Source organism: Xenopus tropicalis, chromosome 2 (assembly GCF_000004195.4).
Source record: "Xenopus tropicalis strain Nigerian chromosome 2, UCB_Xtro_10.0, whole genome shotgun sequence".
In the NCBI taxonomy this organism is placed as follows: domain Eukaryota; kingdom Metazoa; phylum Chordata; class Amphibia; order Anura; family Pipidae; genus Xenopus; species Xenopus tropicalis.
This window is the reverse complement of record NC_030678.2, coordinates 142,181,840-142,202,409: the sequence shown is the minus strand read 5'-3', so window position 1 is coordinate 142,202,409 and position 20,570 is coordinate 142,181,840. Positions and strand designations below refer to the sequence as shown.

The following is a 20,570-nucleotide window of genomic DNA, read 5'->3' as shown; positions in this document are numbered from 1 at the left end:
TGGCAGTTGCATTCACTTTCTTTTAGTTCTGATTATTAGGATCATCAGGAGGATCTCATTTGAAAGCTGTATATTGCTGTATAGAATATTAAATCATGTTATTTAATATCAGTTAAAAGTTTCAGAATGTTTAGCATGGACTACTCTAGAAAGACATTACTCTCATGGGTTTGCAATACAGAACATCCAGCTTATCTATTAATAAACAAGTTCTTTAATCTTCATTTCATGATTTTAGATATTCCTATGTCTGTTGGAATCATTGACCCCAGAGCTAATCCGACCCAGCTGAATACCGTTGAGTTCCTTTGGGACCCTGCAAAGAGGACATCAGTGTTTATTCAAGTAAGCTGGTCTTTTCTGCTTGGTGCACTCTGTATTTAGTGCTTGTGCACACAAACCATATGCTTCTATGTTGCGTTATATTCCTTGTCTCTTGAAGTATGCCAAAAACACTCAAATTTTCTATTGGGCAGCAGACAGCATTTTAAATTCTAAAAAATGTTGACTGCAGACTTGCGTCTGGGGCTGCTTTGAGTCTATAGAGCATACAGCATTTAAAACACAGTTACTTGCCCAAAATTGCTTTCCATATATTGCATTACTAGCCATTTAGCTAGTTTGGGGTCAATACTATAGCTAAGAGGTATGAACTTTTGTGTGATAAAGAAAAAAATCTATTCAGTTTGTAACTGTGTAAACTACCTCCACCTGCCAATACAGCCCTAGACGTAGATTAACCTGCCTAATCGACAAGATGATTGATATCCACAGCCTCTGTGATATCAGTCGTCTCGTCGATCCACCAGCTTTAGCCGAGTATTACAGTGTAATATGATTTTCTTTAAAGAAAACCTTTAATTTGGCAAATATGTTTTAGAATGGATAAGGAAGTCTAAATTGCTGTCCTTTGTTTTCAAATCCAAATATAGGTTCATTGCATAAGCACTGAATTCACCATGAGGAAGCATGGAGGTGAGAAAGGTGTTCCCTTCCGAGTTCAGATCGACACATTTAAAGAAAATGAGAATGGAGAGTACACAGAGCATTTACACTCTGCCAGCTGTCAGATCAAAGTCTTCAAGGTACAGAGGAACTGGCTGCCTTGTCTTGTGAAAGGCAAATTTGACATTCTTGATTCAAATGTTGACATTGCAGAGAGAATAATAGCAGCCATTGCATGACGAGCTTATTAATTGCATAGCAACATGGCTTGCCAGGTGTAACACTCATTTTCCTTTTCGATTACCAGTTTAGGTTATCTGTGTCAGCCTTTTTTTAAAAAGCCTTTGTGCTATCCATATAGTCTGGCTTGCTGTATAGAAGATCCAATTACTAGCATGAGTATTGCATATTTACACATGCTTGTGAATAATTTTTGATGGATATTTTGCAGGACTGGGGTTCTTAGCTGTACCTGTGTCTGTAGGTTTTCTTCCACACTCCTAAAATAGGCAGCTTAATTGGCTTTTATTTAATTTTACCCTACTCTGTGTGAGTGTATGATACACCACTTAGTTTGCAAGGTCCACGTGAGCAGTCTTTTTAAACTGCTGCTTGATATGTTGGTGCTATGTTATTAAAGGATAATATTTAATTTCATGCATTAAAAATTACAATATAATTTTAAAACCCTGGTTTTATTTCTGAGAACTTTAATGATCAAAATAGAGATAACGTGAACTTTAGATTCTTTTACCCAATGGAAAATATTTGGAAATCACTAGACCGATGTATCAAATTCAGCCTTGTCCTGTCTGCCAAGCATTGCAGTTCCAAGAAGCTAAAGTAACTGCGTGAGTTTAGCATCTTTGATAATCTGCTCGAAAAGGAAACTAAGTTTGCAGTGATTGCCTGTATTAAAGGAGAACTGAAGCTTAACAAAAAAGTAGGCTAGATATGCGTAACATTATTTGGGGTCCTTTAGCAACCCCTGACCCTTTAGCAGTGACGTTCTTTGCCTCCAAATATTCCCCCAGTAGCCCCCCATCTTCCTTTCTGTTGATTCACTACACATGCTGTGCTGCTGTCACTTACCTAAGTTTAGGGACTGATTCACAATATAATGTATATAGAGTCTAAAAATCATGATACAAGACTGATTAGGAATTAATCCAGATTATTAGTACATGGCAGCTCCAAAACCAGTGCATTGTGCGTCAGCATTTAATAAATAGCCCTGTAGTTTTAGCTTTTCTGACAGGCAAACCTCATGATTCTTTGTGACGACCCCTAAGCTTAGCTTTTAAACAGCTGCCCAGAGCCCACTGAGCATGTACAGTGTCACTAACAAAATTCAAGATGGTGATCTCCTGTGGATAACAAGTCTGGATCATTACTGTTACACAGATGCTGAATCTTTTGTCTGATGTAGTAAATTCAGTATACAGTGTTAAAAAGAAAAAAAAAAAACAAGCTGCCGTCTCAGCTCCTTCAGACCCAGTTGGCTGCTTACTGGCCATGGATGCATCCATCACAACAGGCCTTTACATAGCTGGAAATCATTCAGATCTGATTGTTGGACTTTGGCCTTAAGACCAGATCAGGCCGATTTGCAGCAGTGCATTTGGTGGCCAGATTATTCAAAATGCTGTTAATTTAGTGAGCTAGACAAAGAAGTGGATCTTAGGGTGCATGACCAACTTTAGTTAGCCAGTACGCAATGTTTGTGTCTTGTATTTTACTCTTTACTAGCTGACATGAAACCTAAATGCTCCTTGTATCCCAGCACTAACTCTAAGGAGGGACACTGGGTTTCATAGCCACAACTGGTTTAGCTGCTTTTCTGCTTTAGACAGTTTGCTTTCTCACCAGACTTAAACTTTTAGCCTCAGGAGCTTTCCTTTCATTTGAATATAAATAGCATTTCCCTGCTTCTGAACTGAGCTAAATTGGCTCTTACCCACTAAGTGTGCATGCAGTGCTGAAGAACAGCCTGACTTGCTACAGTAAAAACTGTCCGCCCCCACTCAGCCAGTCTGGCCAAAAGTACAGTTTTTTCCATGCCCTCTATTTATATGTTTCATTAAGGGCAAGTAAGTTTATAACATCCCTCTCCCATAATAGGTGTAGCAGAGAGGGATTTAACTAGGTTACGTAACAGTGCCATTGCGTGCAAACCTCACAGGGAACCTGGGAGATGTGCCAGAATGTCTAAGCTGTCTCGTTCTGACCTCAACTTTTCATTCACATCCTGCCTTTTGATTTGGGAATTTCGTGTCTAATGAGAGAGCTCTGCCAGTTTCACTATCTGTGTTGCACAATTAGCTGGCTTTGCTCCTAATTGAGTACATCTCTAGTGAGAAACTGATAGAGAAACTTATGTAGCTTTACGGCTCTGGCACACGGGGAGATTAGTCGCCCGCGGCAAAACTCCCTGTCCGCGGGCGACTAATCTCCCCGAGTTGCCATCCCACCGGCGAACATGTAAGTCGTCGGTGGGATGGCAGACGCGGCGGGGCGATTTCGGGAAATCGCCGAAAAAAACTCGCGCGTCTTTTCCGGTGATTTGCGCAAATCGCGCCGCCGCGTCTGCCATCCCGCCGGCGACTTACATGTTCGCCGGTGGGATGGCAGGGGGAAGGCAACTCGGGGAGATTAGTCGCCCGCGAACAGGGAGTTTTGCCGCGGGCGACTAATCTCCCCGTGTGCCAGAGCCCTTAGAAAGATTTTTAAAGTGGCCACAAAACATTGTCTTTTTGCCCAGGCCCTAAAGGCCATAGCCCATGGGGGAGAACGGTTTTGACTAATCTCCCCGAAATCACTTCCTGCCAGCAGTAAAGTGAATCTCCAGTGGAAAGGCATACATTCCGACAGGAAGAAACTTTGTGTGACAAAGGTGATGAATATTATTTATGCCTTCCCTCTGGCGATTCGCTTTATTGCTGACGGGAAGGGATTTTGGGGAGAATTATCTCCCCATGGGCCATGGCCCTTACTGGTAGACACTACTCTGTTCAGGTCTTTCACTTTGATAAATGCTAGGGAACTAGCCAAAATGTTAGTCTCCACAATAAAGTTTATTTTTTAATTCTTATAAGACATTTCGGTTACACATGTATACGTGTAACTGCTTTTATTTTCATCAGCCACCTTACCTATACAAACGTAATAGTCAAACATGTACCTGCTTTTATTTTCATTTCAACTTCCTTACCTATGCAAACGTGCCTTTGCCCGGGCAAGCAGAGCTGCACCAATTAGAACTGGCCCCAAGGAAACATACAGCTCTTCATATTTTTTCACTTTTATAGCAAAATTTAATATTAATTGCCTTCTGTCCTAGGGGAGTGACATTTTCATTTCTTAAGCCTGTAGGTATTTGCTTGTACATGTGATTTGTGTTTACAAACAGATAAATCACTTGTCAGCTTAGTAACTGATAGTGTGAGCAAAGGGCAATACTGTATGATATCATGAGACATGCCTTATACTGCCATATTATTGTGCTGCCACTATTACTGCAGGCCTGTGAAGTACATATGTGTTGGAGAACCTCTTTTGTCATTTTATGAGAGAAACATCTTATACTTGTGCCATTATTAAGGCAGCTTTTTGTGCTTCTGCCTTTATATGCTGTGATTCTGTGTGTTACTGAAGGTGATGGCACAAGCAGTAATGTGCTTTTTAACAATGAGGACTATAGTTGTCTGTATGTGCCCGAATCTTGCAGCTGCTTCCCATTCTTGTGAATAGGAAGCATGTTATTCCTGAATACCCTACACAGGCATTAAATAAGTATTGCTCAGCAGTGTTGGCCCTCATTGCATAGGGGTACCTCACTCTGGTTCTCCTAGAGGACTTCCACGTTAGACTAAGAATGTTGTTTTCTTCTTTACAAGGAATCTAAGCATGCCATGTAAATATTATGTATCTGTTATGGAATCCTTTAGCCAAAAGGAGCAGACAGAAAGCAGAAAACAGACAGAGAAAAGATGGAGAAGAGGACACCTCAGGAAAAGGAGAAATACCAGCCTTCCTATGAAACAACCATCCTCACAGAGGCAAGTACATCTAAGATGGGGTTTGGAAATTGGTAGTCAAAGCAACTAACAAGACTAATGTTATCTTTTATTTGCCTGGATATAATTAAATGAACAAACTATTGCCAGGAACAGTACTTTGTCTTGTTATTCTGCTTACTTGGGTGGCTGCTCATGTGTGCAGAATAAAAACTGTCTATAAGTGCAAATGTTCTTAACTCCGTTATGTTGCATTTTTATACTTCTGATTTCATTGTGGTGTTATTGCCATTTGCCTCCTAAAAATATCTTGCACTACTAAACCAGTCATTAACCCTAAAATTGTAAACATATATACTGGCATGTTGCATAATTGTTCTGATCCAATCAGATTATGGGTTCTGTTTTCTGTTTTTAGTGCTCACCTTGGCCAGAAATCACCTATGTGTCAAATGCTCCATCTCCAGGATTTAATAGCAGTCACAACAGTTTCCCAATTGGGGAAGGGTAAGTGTTATCTTGTCCTTTACACAAACCCAACATGGTTTTCACATGGTGCCTCTTTTTTAAAGGGGTTTACCAGTACACCTAGAACATAATAGGTTTGGGTTTTCACTCCGTAATAGAGTGAATCAACAAATGGCTTGTTTATTTCTTTGCAAGTAGATCTAGCAATTTCCCTGGAGTTGCAGTTTGCACTTGGGTGTCCCCAAACAGGATGCTTGTCAAGTGAATAATGATCTCTGCAACTTGGACAGTTGCAGAATTGTTTGAGCCATTACTTGAGATAAGGACTTTGGTTCAGATTTCAAGTCAAACTCGGTTGGAAATTAACCACCTGCGTGGGGTAACAGGCATTTCTGGGCAGCTCATGTAACTATACACCTATGTTCCGCAACTCCTTCAGTTGTGCCAAAGGAGAAGAAAGGAAGAGGCTAGGAGCTAACAATATTTTTATTTGCATTATCCCATTAGGTGAAGAGCATTTTTGTAAACAATTACTTACCTTTAAAGAAAGGCGCTAAGCAAAGTGAAATGTTTTTTAAAAAGTAAGGGGGTAACCAGGCTTGTTCTATTACTTGTGCAGCACTGCTGAGGTCCAACTGAATGAGTTTTATTATGTGTGTGCTACTAATTAGTGATGAGAAATTTTGGTACTAAATATATATTTATTCTCATTAAATTATCATTCAAAAATGGCTGTGACTAGATTAGCTTTAAAAGCCCCCCCCCCCCCATCTGTTTATGTACAATTTTAGGTAATTTTTTTTTTTTTTTTTTTTTTTTAGACAAACCAAACCCCTCGAAACAGCTAGGTAATGCCCCTGGTTATTATACCGTTTTACCGTTAACTCAGATAAGGTTTTTCCTCCACTTGTATATTCCTATTGGCCCACCTATACTAGCTGGTGGCTCAGGGCTCCGATTTCTACAGCGATATAAACATTGGGCTTCAAATGGGATTTCGGAATACTACGGTCAAGTTCTTTGGCATAAAAAAATGTAGCAACTTGGCTATAAAGCTTGATAAAACAGCTGCTTTTAGAAACAAATGAAGGAGAAATAATCCTTGCTACAACTTTCTTACAATTTTTGGTGAAAAAAAAATTGTTGTGTGAAATGTAACAGGCTGTTTCCAGGCATAAAACTAAATAGGGTATATAGTACAATGTCATGTACATGACACTAGGGTTTTTTTTAATGTTGTAACCTGTCAGTATTTGGTGTTTTCGAGGTATTATCAGTAACAGTATCCTTAATCTTCATAAATCTGTTCAGAAATGAATCTGAACACTGTTGCCTCCATAGATTCATACAGACAGTCTTTATCTGCTGTGCAGACTGCAGCCGCTAAGCATGACCAAGCTAAGAGACTGTAAACATGGTAGCAGTTAATGTGAGAATGCCAGGTTTTGCAGAGGCACCAGGGATCTGACCATAGGCCAGTGTTACTAAGCGAAGCACCAAATGATCTCACATCCTAGCCCCAGGAATGATCCTCATTATTTTCATGCTGGTGGTGAATATATCTTAGGTTAATACAGACTCTTGGGTAAATATCAACCATAATTCATTTGTGAAAGAATTATATTATGTCATATTAAGACACACCCTTGAATCGACATGCCCCCTCCTCCCCTGTGGATAACACAGCCACCCCCAGTATATAATTACATACATTAGATATCATTTAACAAACTACCAGAACAAACCCCTGCCAGGTTCACCTCCCACAGGCAGCATAGGGCAGGCAGAGTATGGCACACACACAGGCAGCATAGGGCAGGCAGAGTATGACACACACACAGGCAGCATAGGGCAGGCAGAGTATGGCACACACAGGTGGGGGGCCACACAGAGGGGGGTCCGGCCCACAGGCCGCCAGTTGGACAGCACTGCTATAGATGATAGGAACCTGTTAGTATCTCTAGTAAAAGAAATACCACACTATTCTGTTGATAAATGAAACCCCCAGCATTAATTATAGTTTCAAGTATTCTAACATGGCTTCAGTTCAGTTGGGTCTGTGTAAAAAGGATGCATTAACACTGTCTCAGATGTCAAAAATATATATTTTTTACACAGACCAATTTCCTGGGATAATGGAAGCTTGCAAATGCATGAAATGCAGAAATACAGTTACATACATGGAATTTCTTACCTGAGGACAGCTGTGCTGAGTGCTGTCAAAATGCTTTTGTGAACTTGTCTTAAGGGATATTAAATACCCCTGCATCTCTGCTTCTATACAACTCTGGGAGTAGTTCTTTTTCCCCGAGTACGTTGCTTTAATCAGCAATTCTCATCCTTTTTTTTTTTTTTTACCCAGGCTTTAAAAATAATTATATACAACTCTTCCCATTTAGGGCATAGAAAACTGATGCTTTAAATGAGCTCTCTATAGAAATAGCAAGAGCTTTCATCCATGTCTGCTTCCCAAGGGGCACCCTGGATCCTCAGTACATTTGCAGGCGTGTATTGCTCAAGAAGCTCTGTTACTGAATACTGATAGCTTCATTTACTTTTGCATACATTTTGTTAATGTTCCTACAACTTGGATTTGGAAATGCTGATACTTTTGCCGAATTAGAAATTCATGTGCTGTTTTTACCTGTCTCATTGGGAGTAGCCTTTCTTTACACTTCTATTTCTGCAGTGTCTCTAATGACGGGCTGTAATTGCAACAGGTAGCCTTCCTGTTCCCCTCAACAGATGAAATCATGTTTAGTCAGGTTTCTGGGGCTTTTCCCCTAGCAACCACAAATGTATTCATGCCAAGCACACCCTATTTATGAAGGGCCTTATAGCTATGTGTTACGGAAATGTTATTAGAAAGCTTTATTTAGAGAAATGTGTTTACTAGTACAAGTATGAGACCTGAATGCTTGGGACCTGGTGTTTTCCAGATAAGGGATCCTTATAAAATTTGGACCACCATACCATAAATCTGTTAAAAAAAAAATCATTTAAGTAATGTTCTAATTATTAAAAATGATTTCTCTTATTTTCTGTAATAATAGAATTATTTGGTCAAAATGGAGTCTGTGGAAATGGTCTTCCCGTAATTAAAAGATTTCTGTTTTCCAGATAAGGGATCCCATACCTGTATTTGATTGCTTCAGCTATGGCATTAGATATGCCTTAAGGAATTCTAGTCTTGTTTTTTGCCTGATTGTGCATCTTTTTTTTTTTTTTATAATAGGAATGGCTCCCCAAATCACCAGCCTGAGCCTCCTGCTCCCATTGTAGATGTAAGTGCAGGATTGACGCCAATCCAGGTACATTTATACGCTTTATATTGTATAGGGTTTTTGAGGTGCCAGGAGAGAACAAGGTGCTGGCACAGCCATGTCATTAGGCACTATGCCTAGCTGAGACTGGCTGATACTATTATCTGTATGTAAATGTGTATTAATGCATATAATCATCTTAGTTCTATTTGCAATTGCATTACATGCCAGGGTTGTAAGAAAATATGTACACTCTGTAAATAGGTTCATTTTTTTTAGAGACAGTGAACAGTGTGCATATGTTTCTCTCTGCACACTTGTATTTATTCATGAGAGTGGAAGCTGCCATGCTGTTTGCAGAAGCAGAGGCATAATTCACATACTGCTGTTGAACAGATTGTGACTGTTGAAATGCTTTCTATAGCACATAGCTCAACCGAGGTAGTGGTATTATTGCCCCCCGCTCATTGCCTAATTGTAAGTTTGCAGACATAGCTTCTATGCACACAGTAAGCCCATGTTTTATCCATAACGTGGGTTTATCTAACATAACTTGGGCCATATACACAGACATTATCAATAAAAAGCATAGAGTTTGTTAAACAGTCCAGGGTAGAAAATCCATTACCTGCATGTCTACCGCCTTACTTACATGTGTACCATAATAAACACAAATATACTATTGGGCAGCAAGTAACATTCTCAGATTGTGCAAACAATCTCAGTTTTCCGTTTCACTGGAAAAATGCATTTCACTGCCTTTGTGTTTTTTTTCTGCTCCTATGAGGCCAAGTTGAGGTTTGATAGCCCACATAACTACCTCATGCAGGCTGAACGACTTGTCTCCTAGAGAAGGAAATGCCCTTACCATTGGCACACTGATTTGCTATCTAATGTTCAGACTGGAGCTTTGTGGCGCTATCTCTATGCATTTCTCTTGTAGAACCTCTTGCCTACATCAACCCCTCAGGAGGCACAACAGTGGCTACATAGAAATAGATTTGCTGCATTCTCGCGGCTTTTCACAAATTTCTCAGGTAACCGACTGGGAGGAAACCCCTACATCTTCACATTCCCCTCAGCCCTTCATACAACTTGCACTTCTTTTCCTTTAAGTACACAGCATGTACTTCTCTATGCCCAGGTGACAGCTCTGTGCCGCCCAGCCTTATAAACTGCCATAACAGGCTGCCTCTCTATTTCCAGATGTTGAGCTACAACTTCCAGCATTACACGACCACTTAAAAGTACTAACTTTTAGTATGATGCATACAGTGATATTCTGAGACGATTTGCATTTGGTCTTCATGCTTTATTTTGTCTGTTTCTTCAGTTATGTAGCATTTTTCTCAGCAGCTCTAGTTTGGAATTTCAGCAGCTATCTGGTTGATAGGGTTTTGTTTACCTTAGCAACCAGGCAGTGGTTAATATGAGTGACTAGAATATGAATAGGGGGTGGGACAGAATAGAAAGATAAGTAATACAAAGTAACAATAATAATACAATTATAAGCACACCAAACCATATGTTTTTGGTTTTGGGGGGGTTAGTGTCCCCCATCTGAAAGCTGAAAGATGTAAAAGAGGAAGGCAAATAATTAAAAAAAAAACTACAAAAAAATAATAATAATAATGAAGACCAGTTGCAGAGGAATATGACATTCTGTAACGTACTAAAAGTTTACCAGTAGCTGAACCACGTCATTTGCACTACTACTGATCCAGAAGGATGCCCAAGTGTAACTGTTCTATTGGTAATGCCTGTGTAGATGTGGGATAAATATGCCCCATCACAGAATTACGTAAATTGTGCCCACTAGATGAAATATAATTGCTTGAAAGCAGGCATGGCAAGCCTATAGTATCTTATCCTTTGCTAGTTTTGTACTTCCAATGTTGATAGTGCTGGAGAATGCTGGGAGTTATAGTTTTGCAAGTGCTGGAATTACGGCAGTGTCTCTCTGGGATTAGGCTACCCTTTCTTCTTCTGAATTAAAATCAAATAGCAAGGAATATCTTTAAAAAAAATGTCTGATTTAAAGCAACATTTGATCCCTTATACATGTGTTCTTTCTGTTTTCAGCTCTGAGAGCACAAGGGGCAGTCTTAGGGGGAAAAACTATTTTAGGGTTAGTGCATGAGATGTGCTTTGCTCTCGATTCTTTAACCCTCTGATATTAAACAGATGCACATAGCTTTTTTTCCAATGTAATTTAAACACCAGATGTTGGGGAATCTTAATTCTAATGGTCATGTACAAAGAATTCTATGGAACCGTTTGGCAGTCTGTGGGCAGTACAAATCCATTGGATGGCCACATCCAGCCCAGCTAGAGCACTCATCTATTGCAGGTTAGAATGCAATAAGGGCAAAACTAGATTGTAGGTCTTAGTGAGAAATACATGCATTAATTTATCTTGGGTTAGGGGTTGCACACACCCTGGCGAAAAACCTTATATTAATTAGGCATAAACCATCCTTTTTACTTCTTTTTTTAATGCCTGAATTTGTAATAAGATCCCACCTTATAGCATAGTTACATTTTTTTTTATCTAGGACATCAACCAAATTATTACAAACCCGTGAAAGCTGACTTATTAAAACTTGCAAATTGCAAGTGATGCTTTCAACCAGTACCTTTACTTTATGTAAGCACAGTAATCTGCTCCCTCAAAATAAAAGCTGAAAGCATACCAGAGGTCAAATGGCATCGGCTTATAACTATAAATAAAAAGTGCGGTTGCCTATAGACCCATTAAAGCAAATGTACTGTAGAGTTATACTTAGGGGGAGGTCACTCACATGGAAATGGTTGCTCCGGGGAAGGTACTGAGTGAGTATCTAGTTGGTTCTCGTTAACAGAGGTGTGTTAGTTCAGCCTGCTAGGCCCATTAGAAATCATGGAATATACATATAACATATAGAAACATTTTAGTTTTATTTTCTATTTCATTTTATGGTTAGACACGCAGGTACACATACATTTTTCTGCATTCCAATACCGGGGCAGTCGCAGTATTTCAAATGTCTAGGTATATCTTCTTTCTGCTTTTTCTTCATAAGGTGCAGTGGGGTTCTGAAATATATTTGAACATTTTGCCCACTGAACTATGAACATGCTAACATTTGGAATTTTTCAGGTGCAGATTTATTAAAGTTAACTAGGGATGATGTTATCCAAATCTGTGGTCCTGCAGATGGCATTCGACTCTTTAATGCTCTTAAGGGCAGGTAAGTTTTCATGTCTTTCATTTGTTGCTGACTTATTTCAGAAGCCCGTTGGAAATGATGAAATACCGTAACTTAACAGTGCATAGCTAATTCAGTATATTCCCCAGTAGTTGCTTTTATTAACATACTTATAGCTTAACTGTAATGCTTTGTGTCTAAGAGACACAGAATCCCTCCTTTATTGTTTTTAAAGCTATATTTACAACCCTGCTAGAAAATTCCATTAAATGCATAAATGTCAATTTCAGGTCCCAGTATCATTAGGTTGGTATTTTGTTTCATTAGAGCAGCCCGACTCTTCATTAAGCAGGTTGCTCCTATAGAGAATAATGACTTCTGCTAATCTGTAAAGTGTTGGCTCTGTATCTTTTGATCTTCTGTAGATACCAGTGGTGGTTTGTTTTTTTTTTTTTTGTTTTTTTTTTAAATAATGTGCCACTCCCAGGACATCTGGTCTTGAGGATGGCAACCCTGCATCTGCCTAGGGTCAGGCACACAGAGAGGATTTTAGATCGGAAATGCATACTCCTGCATTTGAGGCTACAAAATTCACTCCGTGTGCCTACACATACATACATATACATTGCCACACAGTGGTACTAGATAATGCTATTTTTTCTAATATTCCTCTAGGATGGTGCGGCCAAGACTTACCATTTATGTCTGTCAGGAGTCCCAGCAGTTGAGGGAGCAGCAGCAACAACACAAACACGAGAATGGGGAGGCAGGAAACAGTGCTTTTTATGGTAAATCATTTTTCTCATGCTGCTACTCTGGAGTTCCTGCAATACATTACACGTTTTAAACCTGCCAATCTATATCTGGCTGGTTTTCAACAGATATTGGTCAGGCAGGCCCCATACACAGACCAATAAGCATGTTAACTGTCTGGGAGGACCAAATCCTTGGTTTTCATTGGCTTGTCTATGGCCACCTTGAGTGGGCTCTAAATGGAAAGAGACCTACATGTTTTTTTTTTTTTTTCAATTTCAATAGTTTATCATGCCATTTACTTGGAGGAAATGACGGCCATTGAATTAACTGAGAAGATTGCCCAGCTCTTCAGTATTTCTCCCCATCAAATCAACCAGATCTACAAACAAGGGCCCACTGGAATCCATGTTCTTATCAGTGATGAGGTAACTCTATAAGAGTAGAAGTGGTCCTTTTTTCCCCCTCTGTATTATTTTAATTGAAATGTAATAGGTAAATGTATAATGATTTTGCTCTTGTGTAGGTGATGCTGGTTGCAGTTTCTGTTATGCTTAAGCTGCTATTGTTCCCAGAATCCATGATCACAACTTTTAGTGCAATTGTAATAGTAGTAATAGTGTATTAGTAATGTAATACAGAAAGTCATAAGGGGTGTCACCAGCCCATAAAGTATTTTCACAGGCACACAATGTTCTCCAGAGCAAAATGTCCCTGGGGCAAGAAGAAAAAGTAGCTGGGCTGGAGGAAAAATGCACTGTGCACCTTAGTATGCCCCACCATCGCCCTTCCTAGTAGACTTTCAACAAGCACTAGTAGAGCTCGGCATTTCTATAAGTACATCATCCAGAAATGCACAGTCCTAGCGGCACTGTGAAAAGTTTTCTATTACTGCATGTGAGGCTGGAGCTGGGTAACAAAATAAAATGCTGTATGAAGCGCTTTGATGAAGCAACCTGCAGAAACACCCTGGAGACAACAAAATATACTGTATAACAAACTCTCAGTGCCATCACTTGACCAGCAGTTTGTTCTTTTCCATACATATAAATATTGTCTCTTTAGGCGAAGTTGCCAAAAGAGCAGATCTTTTCTACACATCTTTGCCCACATTGAGGTGGGAGATATGCGGCCATCTGAATGGGCCAAAATGTATGGCCACTATTTAAGGGACAGTAACACCATTTTTTTAATACTTTACTCCCCCCAAAACAGCTATAATGGGAAAAGGCAACAGAAGCTTGAATTCCTCTGGGCACTGAACCAGAAGTCAGCTTTGCACTGATGACCTAAAGCACGGAAGCTTTTTTTTTTTAGCATCTGCAGCTTAAATATGTGCTCACATCATTACCCCCCAAAAATGTCTGAAGGAATAGAAACAAAAATTTTAGCTGCAGAAGCTGAACAAAAAGCTTAGGTGCTTTTGGTCATCAGTGCAAAGCTGACTTCCGGTTCAGTGCCCAGAGGAATTCAAGCTGCTTTCGCCTTTCTCCTATGAGGCACTTTGCAAGTGAAATGCAAGCTAAACATAATGAATGAAAATAATCCAAGGGGAGTAAGCCTTAACTATCATTATAGTTGTTATGGGGGGAATTAAGTATATAAAAAAAAATTTGGTGTTACTGTTACTTTAATATCTATACGGCCTGATACCTTATACATAAATCCCACCATGCAAATATAAAAGCCATTATTGTTTCATGGATAGACAAAGAACAAAGTTTCAGGTGACCCGCCTTTCATCAGCCTTACCTGTTATCTGCAGTGGAAAGTGTGTTCCTGAATTCCTATTATCACAGTTTATACATATCAATTATCTGTTCATTTTTATTTTTTCTTAACCTTGTCTTAAATGTGACTAGGGCAAGCAGTTTGCCAAATGCCCATCATTGATACATCCATGCTGTCTACTCTAGAAGTCCTTTTATTCTGCAGCTAAAAGGAATGTAAGAAGTGCTTGCAAATTGGTCATATGTTCCTTTTAAGTAAATACTTTGATTTATCAGCCTGTGAAACGCTCCTTGCACTATCCTCTTATCTGCCCAGATTTACTAGTAGACAAAGCAAACACAGCCTATACTGTTCCATTCCCTCAGCAAATGGTGTCACTTAACTATTTCATTTTTGAAAAATGAAACAGGCAAGTGATCTGGCTTTTGATAAAACTGACCCTACTCTGTGTGCATGCAAGAAGGACCTTAGATTGTAAGCTCCACTGGGGCAGGGACTGATGTGCATGACATATAATTACTATAAAGCTCTGCAATATCTCTGCACTTTATACAGAATTATAATAATAGGAAGCAGTTTGTGAAAATAGTTTGATTACTTTTTTTTATTTTATTTATTTATACTTGTTTCTTTTGAGCCAGATCTTTTTAGACTTTTTAGATTCAAGATTCCACATTGCAGTCTTTTATTTGCTTGGGGCCCTCCTTAGAAGAGCACAAGGTTTTAGATATATAACAGCAGTGTCATAAAATATTTTAGACTGTGATTTTAGTTGTATCTAAAAAAGAAAATCAGCAGCAGACCAATTTGCCCCTCGGCTGGCACCTCTGTCCTCTTTTTTTTTTTTTTTTTTTTTTTTTTTTCCTCCTCCCTTTGTATGGGAACCTCTACTTGCATTGTTTTACTTGCATCTCGCTGAACAAAGCTAATCACTAATTGCTGGGCATACCTCACTGCCCACTTCCATTCAAACTCTATGAGGGTTGCTGAGAATGGTTGGTCAAGGATCAAAACATGCTAAGATATAGCTATTCTCTTTATCTTGTCAGCTTTAGGTTACCATGAATGCTTTAAGAAGATATAAAGTGCATTATTTGAAAAAGGGAAATGTATGTTCAGACGCAAAAGAATCTACAAGCTGAGTTAGAAATACTTTTATTTCTGTCAAGAAAAGCACTGCAAAATGAGTTTTAAAACCTATTCTGTTTTAAAAACCTTCTGTTGGGCCAATAAATGAAGGATATAATGTGGCTGCAGTTTTGAACTCTAGCACATTGGCAGTAAATTGGCCTACTCAGATTTATTGTGCCTAGTGAAATTCTGATAGCATGACAGTTTGCAGTAGAGGTGATATTTTCACCCTGTTGTGATAAATCATTTAGACTGAAATGTATTAAATTTTTTTTTTCTTATTTATAGATGATCCAAAACTTTCAGGACGAGTCTTGTTTTATCTTGGACACAATGAAAGGTATGGAACACAAACCTCACTTTTTTCTCTCTGTAGATTCTATTTGCAGATTCTTACTGATGGTGTCTGGGAACACTGTATGTTCAAGATCTCATTCCCAAATCAAGGGCTTTAGTATGAAGTCAATCCTCTTTGCTGCTATTCTTATAAAAGGTCCCCCACTAGATATTGGAACATTGTTGGTGGGATCTTGAAAGGGCCTTGCCCAAACTCTTTCACAAAGCAGAAAGCACAAACATTATCTAGAATTTGATTATAGACTGGAGCCTTAGGGCAGTGGCAGAAGGGGAGATTAGTCACCCCACGTCAAATCTTCATTACCGTGGGCAAGTAATCTCCCCGCAATGCCATCCCACCGGCAAGAATGTAAATCGCCGGTGGGATGGCATACGCGCTGCTACAATTTCCCGAAGTTGCCTTGAGAGGAAACTTCAGGCAATCATAGCAACGTGTATGCCATCCCTTCGGTGATTTACATTTTTGCCAGTGGGATGGCATTGCGGTGAGATTAGTCGCCCACGGTAACGAAGATTTGTCGCGGGGTGACTAATCTCCCCATCTGCCACTGCCCTTAAGGTTTGATTTCATTGGAACCAGGGGTCTAAGCCCAAACCATGTAAAATAGCCCAGACCATTGTTTATCCTCCACCAAACTTCATTAGCAATCATTAGCATTATGCATTCAGATAGGTAATGTTCTCCTGATGGCATCTGCCAGACTGCCAGATAGTGAAATTCCAGTTATCACTCAAGTGGGATGCATTTTCACTTCTGATTCCAAATTAGATTGAGTGTTTCAGGAAAAGGTGATGTACCGTGCTAGCCAGTCAAAATGTTTACAGGGTAACCCTTTTGAAATAAAAAATAACAAAAGGGGTATAAAGGTGATACCTCTATGTGACTGGCTGCTGGGGTCACCGTGCATGGGCTGTTTTTTTCCCTTGCTGAATGACCCCGTACTCCTTTCTCACATACAAGGAGCAAATAAATTAAAGCTTGTTTACCATTGCCCTAAAATGATTTTGTTTTTGCAGAAACTATTCCGGTCTAAAATCCATGTCAACTTTTTGATTGCCCTGTTACTTTTGAGGGTAGATCTAGTATGGAGTTTTAACTTCACTTTCATTACATTTAGCATCCTAGACATATTTGAAGGCCTGAAGCTTTAAATCCTACTCTCTGTATTAAAGCTATAAATAAATGATGATGAAATAAAGTTTATCTTTAGTGAACACTTCATCTAGAAGACTAATGTAGACCTCTAGTGGCCACCCGCTGAAATTCAGTGTGCCTGCTTTGCTGTCATTGTCAGCTGGTACTTGACATTGCAACCAAATAGTAACAGTGGCATCCAGCTACTTCTAGTATTTCTACATGAACCATCATTATTAGTATTTTTAAGACTAATGTAGAAATATGGTGTTTCTAGAGGCTAAAAATATTTTGCAGTGCAAGGGCTTTCAACATTAATGTAATATATTTTCTTGGCTGAAACTTGCTTTAAATAAACCTTGTTGAAATATTTATTAAGTCTTTTAATTTTGTGTTTAGGTTTGAAATGAGCTTAAGACTCTACTCTTAAGGTGGCCATACACAGGTAGATAACAGCTGGCTATTTGGGCCTTCAGGAATATACTTAGCAGCTTATTGGCCCATGTATGGGGCCCTCTGGCAGGCCTGCCATCTGAACATTGGGCAGATATTCATGCACCCCAACAGCTTCTATTTTAAATTGTTGTCATCCCTCATATCAGGGAAAGATCTGCTTGTTTGGCAACCTCCGCTAATGAGCAGATCTTAAAGTGTATGGCAAGCTTTAGTCACTATATATAGATATCCTCTATATTTATCTAGAGTCATGTTATTCAGTAAGCTCCGAACAATGGCAGTAGTATACCCCACTGTACATAAGTTAAAGGGGAAGTTCAACTTTCAATTAACATTTAGTGTGTTATCGATGGATAGTTCTAAGCAACTTTTTACAATTGATTTTCATTATTTGTTTTCTTAATTATTATCCTTCCTATTTTGGCTCCTCCCAGCCTGCAACTGATAATTCTGTTCGCTTGTTGGGGGGGCCACTGAGGCTTCCTAATGCTTCCTGATTGTTGGGGTAATTAATACCTAGCAGTCACAAAGTTTAAATTCCAATTACAAGAGCTGCAGAAAAAAAAGGAAATAAACCCACAACAATTGAAGATCAACTGACAATTTTGTTATAATTTTTCTGTCCGCAAAATACTAAACATTAAACTTTAAATGAGGATTATCTATCTGACCACTACCGAAATAGACATTTTGAAGTTTTTAGGTGCCCTCTCTGCCCATATCATAGGCAGATCATACCCCTATACCAACATATTCACCTCGCAGAAAAATTAGATCTTCCCTTCACAGTGAAAAAGATATTCAAAGCAATGTTAAACCTACTACTATCAAGTAAACCACAAAGGGATGAAATAGAAACATAGTGGAAAGAAATGATACAGTCCCTACCCCAGGGGATTTTCAAACTTGGCCAGTCCTTGGACGGATAATGGTCATGCAGAATTTTATTTTGGCCCTTGCACAGGCCTATAGGCTGCCAGCTTGGTTTGGACCAATGTATCTTAATCAGGTATGTTTTAAATTAATGAGTGGGAGGCAGGACAAAGCAGATTGTACTGCAAAGTGCAATTTATATACATGGTATACAGTATCTAGAAGAATTAAGTCTTAAACAACTGGACTTTTCTATAGCATCTTACAGCAGCCCCTCTGTTATTTGCCTGAACCCACATATTGCCAGTCTGGGTCTGGCTTTCAGTCAGTGGGCATTCATGGCTGTTTGTGGCTAGCACGCTGTTGCTTGGCAGGTCTGTCCATGAAATTAAAATGAAGTTGAACAGGGATGTTTGTGTGGAGAGAAGAATAGGTATAAAATATACAGGTATGTAATAGAATTGGTGCATGAACACCCAAGCCCAGTAACTCATTGCCGATTGGTCTAGAGTGGTTAGAAAAATGAAAGCAAATGTCTGGTTCCAGGGCATAGTGCCCTGAGGCATATGTTCTCTGATTTACTTTGTCTTCTAGTGGCTCAGCCTTGTATCCCAGTGTGTACATTTCATGGGATTACATACTTAATGATGTTTCCATATTAATATAAAGATTATGTTTAATCATCTCATTTGTTTTGTTTTGCCTTTAGCTGAAACAAATGACAGCTATCACATCATCTTAAAATGAGGTGCGAGGTGCCACGGATCAGATGAATAGAGATGTTATCCACAGAAGAAGCAGATTCTGTCTCTCTGAGCCATTTTTTCAGCTCACAAGACTTACATGCACTAGTAACAAGACCCTAAAGGAGAAAAAAACATGTGTTGCCAAGTGATGGATTGGCATACTGTGATCTTTACCCGCCTTCATTTCTCACCTAGTCCAGTCATCCTCAGCAGAGTGGCTTTTCTTGTGCAGATTGAAAGCAGGCATTCTATTTCCTCTGCTCCATCCCATACTGTGGGGACTATAGAGAATGCTGTTGCAGGCCCAAAGAGGCTTAAAGGAAAGCATATTAATCAAATGAGAGGGTAGCTGAAGGGTTGTGAAAGCTTATTGATTCTAAGGATCTGCTCACAGCTCAATGTAACATAACACAGTATGTTTCTGACATTGTGATCGCAGAGAAAGTAAAAGCCTAAGCTGAGCAGCACATGACTGGTTCGTACATTCACTGGCATCTTTTGTTCGTTTGTTTTTTATACTTGTAAAAGAAATGTAAGGCTTTTCATGGAGGATGTGAGGCCAATATTCCAAGTTCCTAAACACTGTGTAAGTGATCATCCCAAAAAAACGGAAAAGGGTTTCATTTTTATGTAGCATGTGTATCTTTTGTATGATGCTTTTTGTACCTTCTCCTTATTCTTTAGCTATTGCTGTCACCCCCCCCCCCCCCCCCAGCCGGAATTTTTACTTGTCTTTGAGCATATTTTTTTTTATGGCTGCCTTTATGTAAGGATCATCGCCTGTTATTTTACATGACTGGGGGCAGATAATGCTCCTATCACTTGTTAGGGTATTTTGTTTTGCTGTGAGAGAACCTGGAATCATATAGTGTAATATTGCTGCAAGTGACCAGGTAAAGCAACAATGACAAAAGGAAACCCCTGTCCCTTACAGTTTGTTTTATGGTCATGATGTCGTCTTTGCTGCCAACCAGCATGACTGCCTACCCCTGTATTGTTCCCCTTTTATTTCCGTCATCTGAATTAACAAAATATTGCTTTGCTCTATTTATGCAGACACCTGTGGAAGTCTACATGTTTTATAAGATAGAGTAACCCCCTTATGTCCCGCCACCCCCCAAAAAGATTGAATCATTTGGATCCCAAGCTACCGAGAGTGTTTTACTCCAGAAACCAGATGTTATATTGTCCTTAAATTGAAATTACTTAATATTGGTAATGGGAATTAAGAAAGGACATGTTTTTTTAGTAGCTGTTTATTCAGCTACTTTGGCATTATGTGCAGTTGGCTCTGTCTTGCCAGCCTAACACCCCTATCCCACGAACCTCCAAAATCCTGTCCTTGTGTATCCTATGGGGGAATAATAGTCCAATGAAAATTAGCTGCAATATTTGTAAATTTGGTTCTGGGAAAGAAAATAAAACAAAGTGTACAATTCTCAAAACTCTTAAACACCAAATAATGTATTTCATAATAAATGGACAAACTTTTTTTGTTTTATAACTAA

The 20,570-nt window shown here is 39.2% G+C and overlaps 1 protein-coding gene across 2 annotated transcripts in view; it reads left to right on the top strand.

Annotated features, from left to right (window-relative positions):
- tfcp2 (transcription factor CP2) overlaps positions 1–20,570 on the top strand; it is a 39,670-nt gene extending 19,100 nt beyond the window's left edge. The window contains exons 5-16 of one of the 2 annotated variants that reach the window (XM_012956682.3): positions 239–345; positions 933–1,085; positions 4,893–5,003; positions 5,380–5,468; positions 6,251–6,277; positions 8,665–8,740; positions 9,636–9,729; positions 11,832–11,922; positions 12,556–12,668; positions 12,919–13,061; positions 15,784–15,835; positions 19,026–20,570. In XM_012956682.3, the coding sequence (XP_012812136.1) occupies positions 239–345; positions 933–1,085; positions 4,893–5,003; positions 5,380–5,468; positions 6,251–6,277; positions 8,665–8,740; positions 9,636–9,729; positions 11,832–11,922; positions 12,556–12,668; positions 12,919–13,061; positions 15,784–15,835; positions 19,026–19,063 (1,094 nt within the window). In that variant the 3' untranslated portion in view covers positions 19,064–20,570. 2 annotated transcript variants of the gene reach the window in all.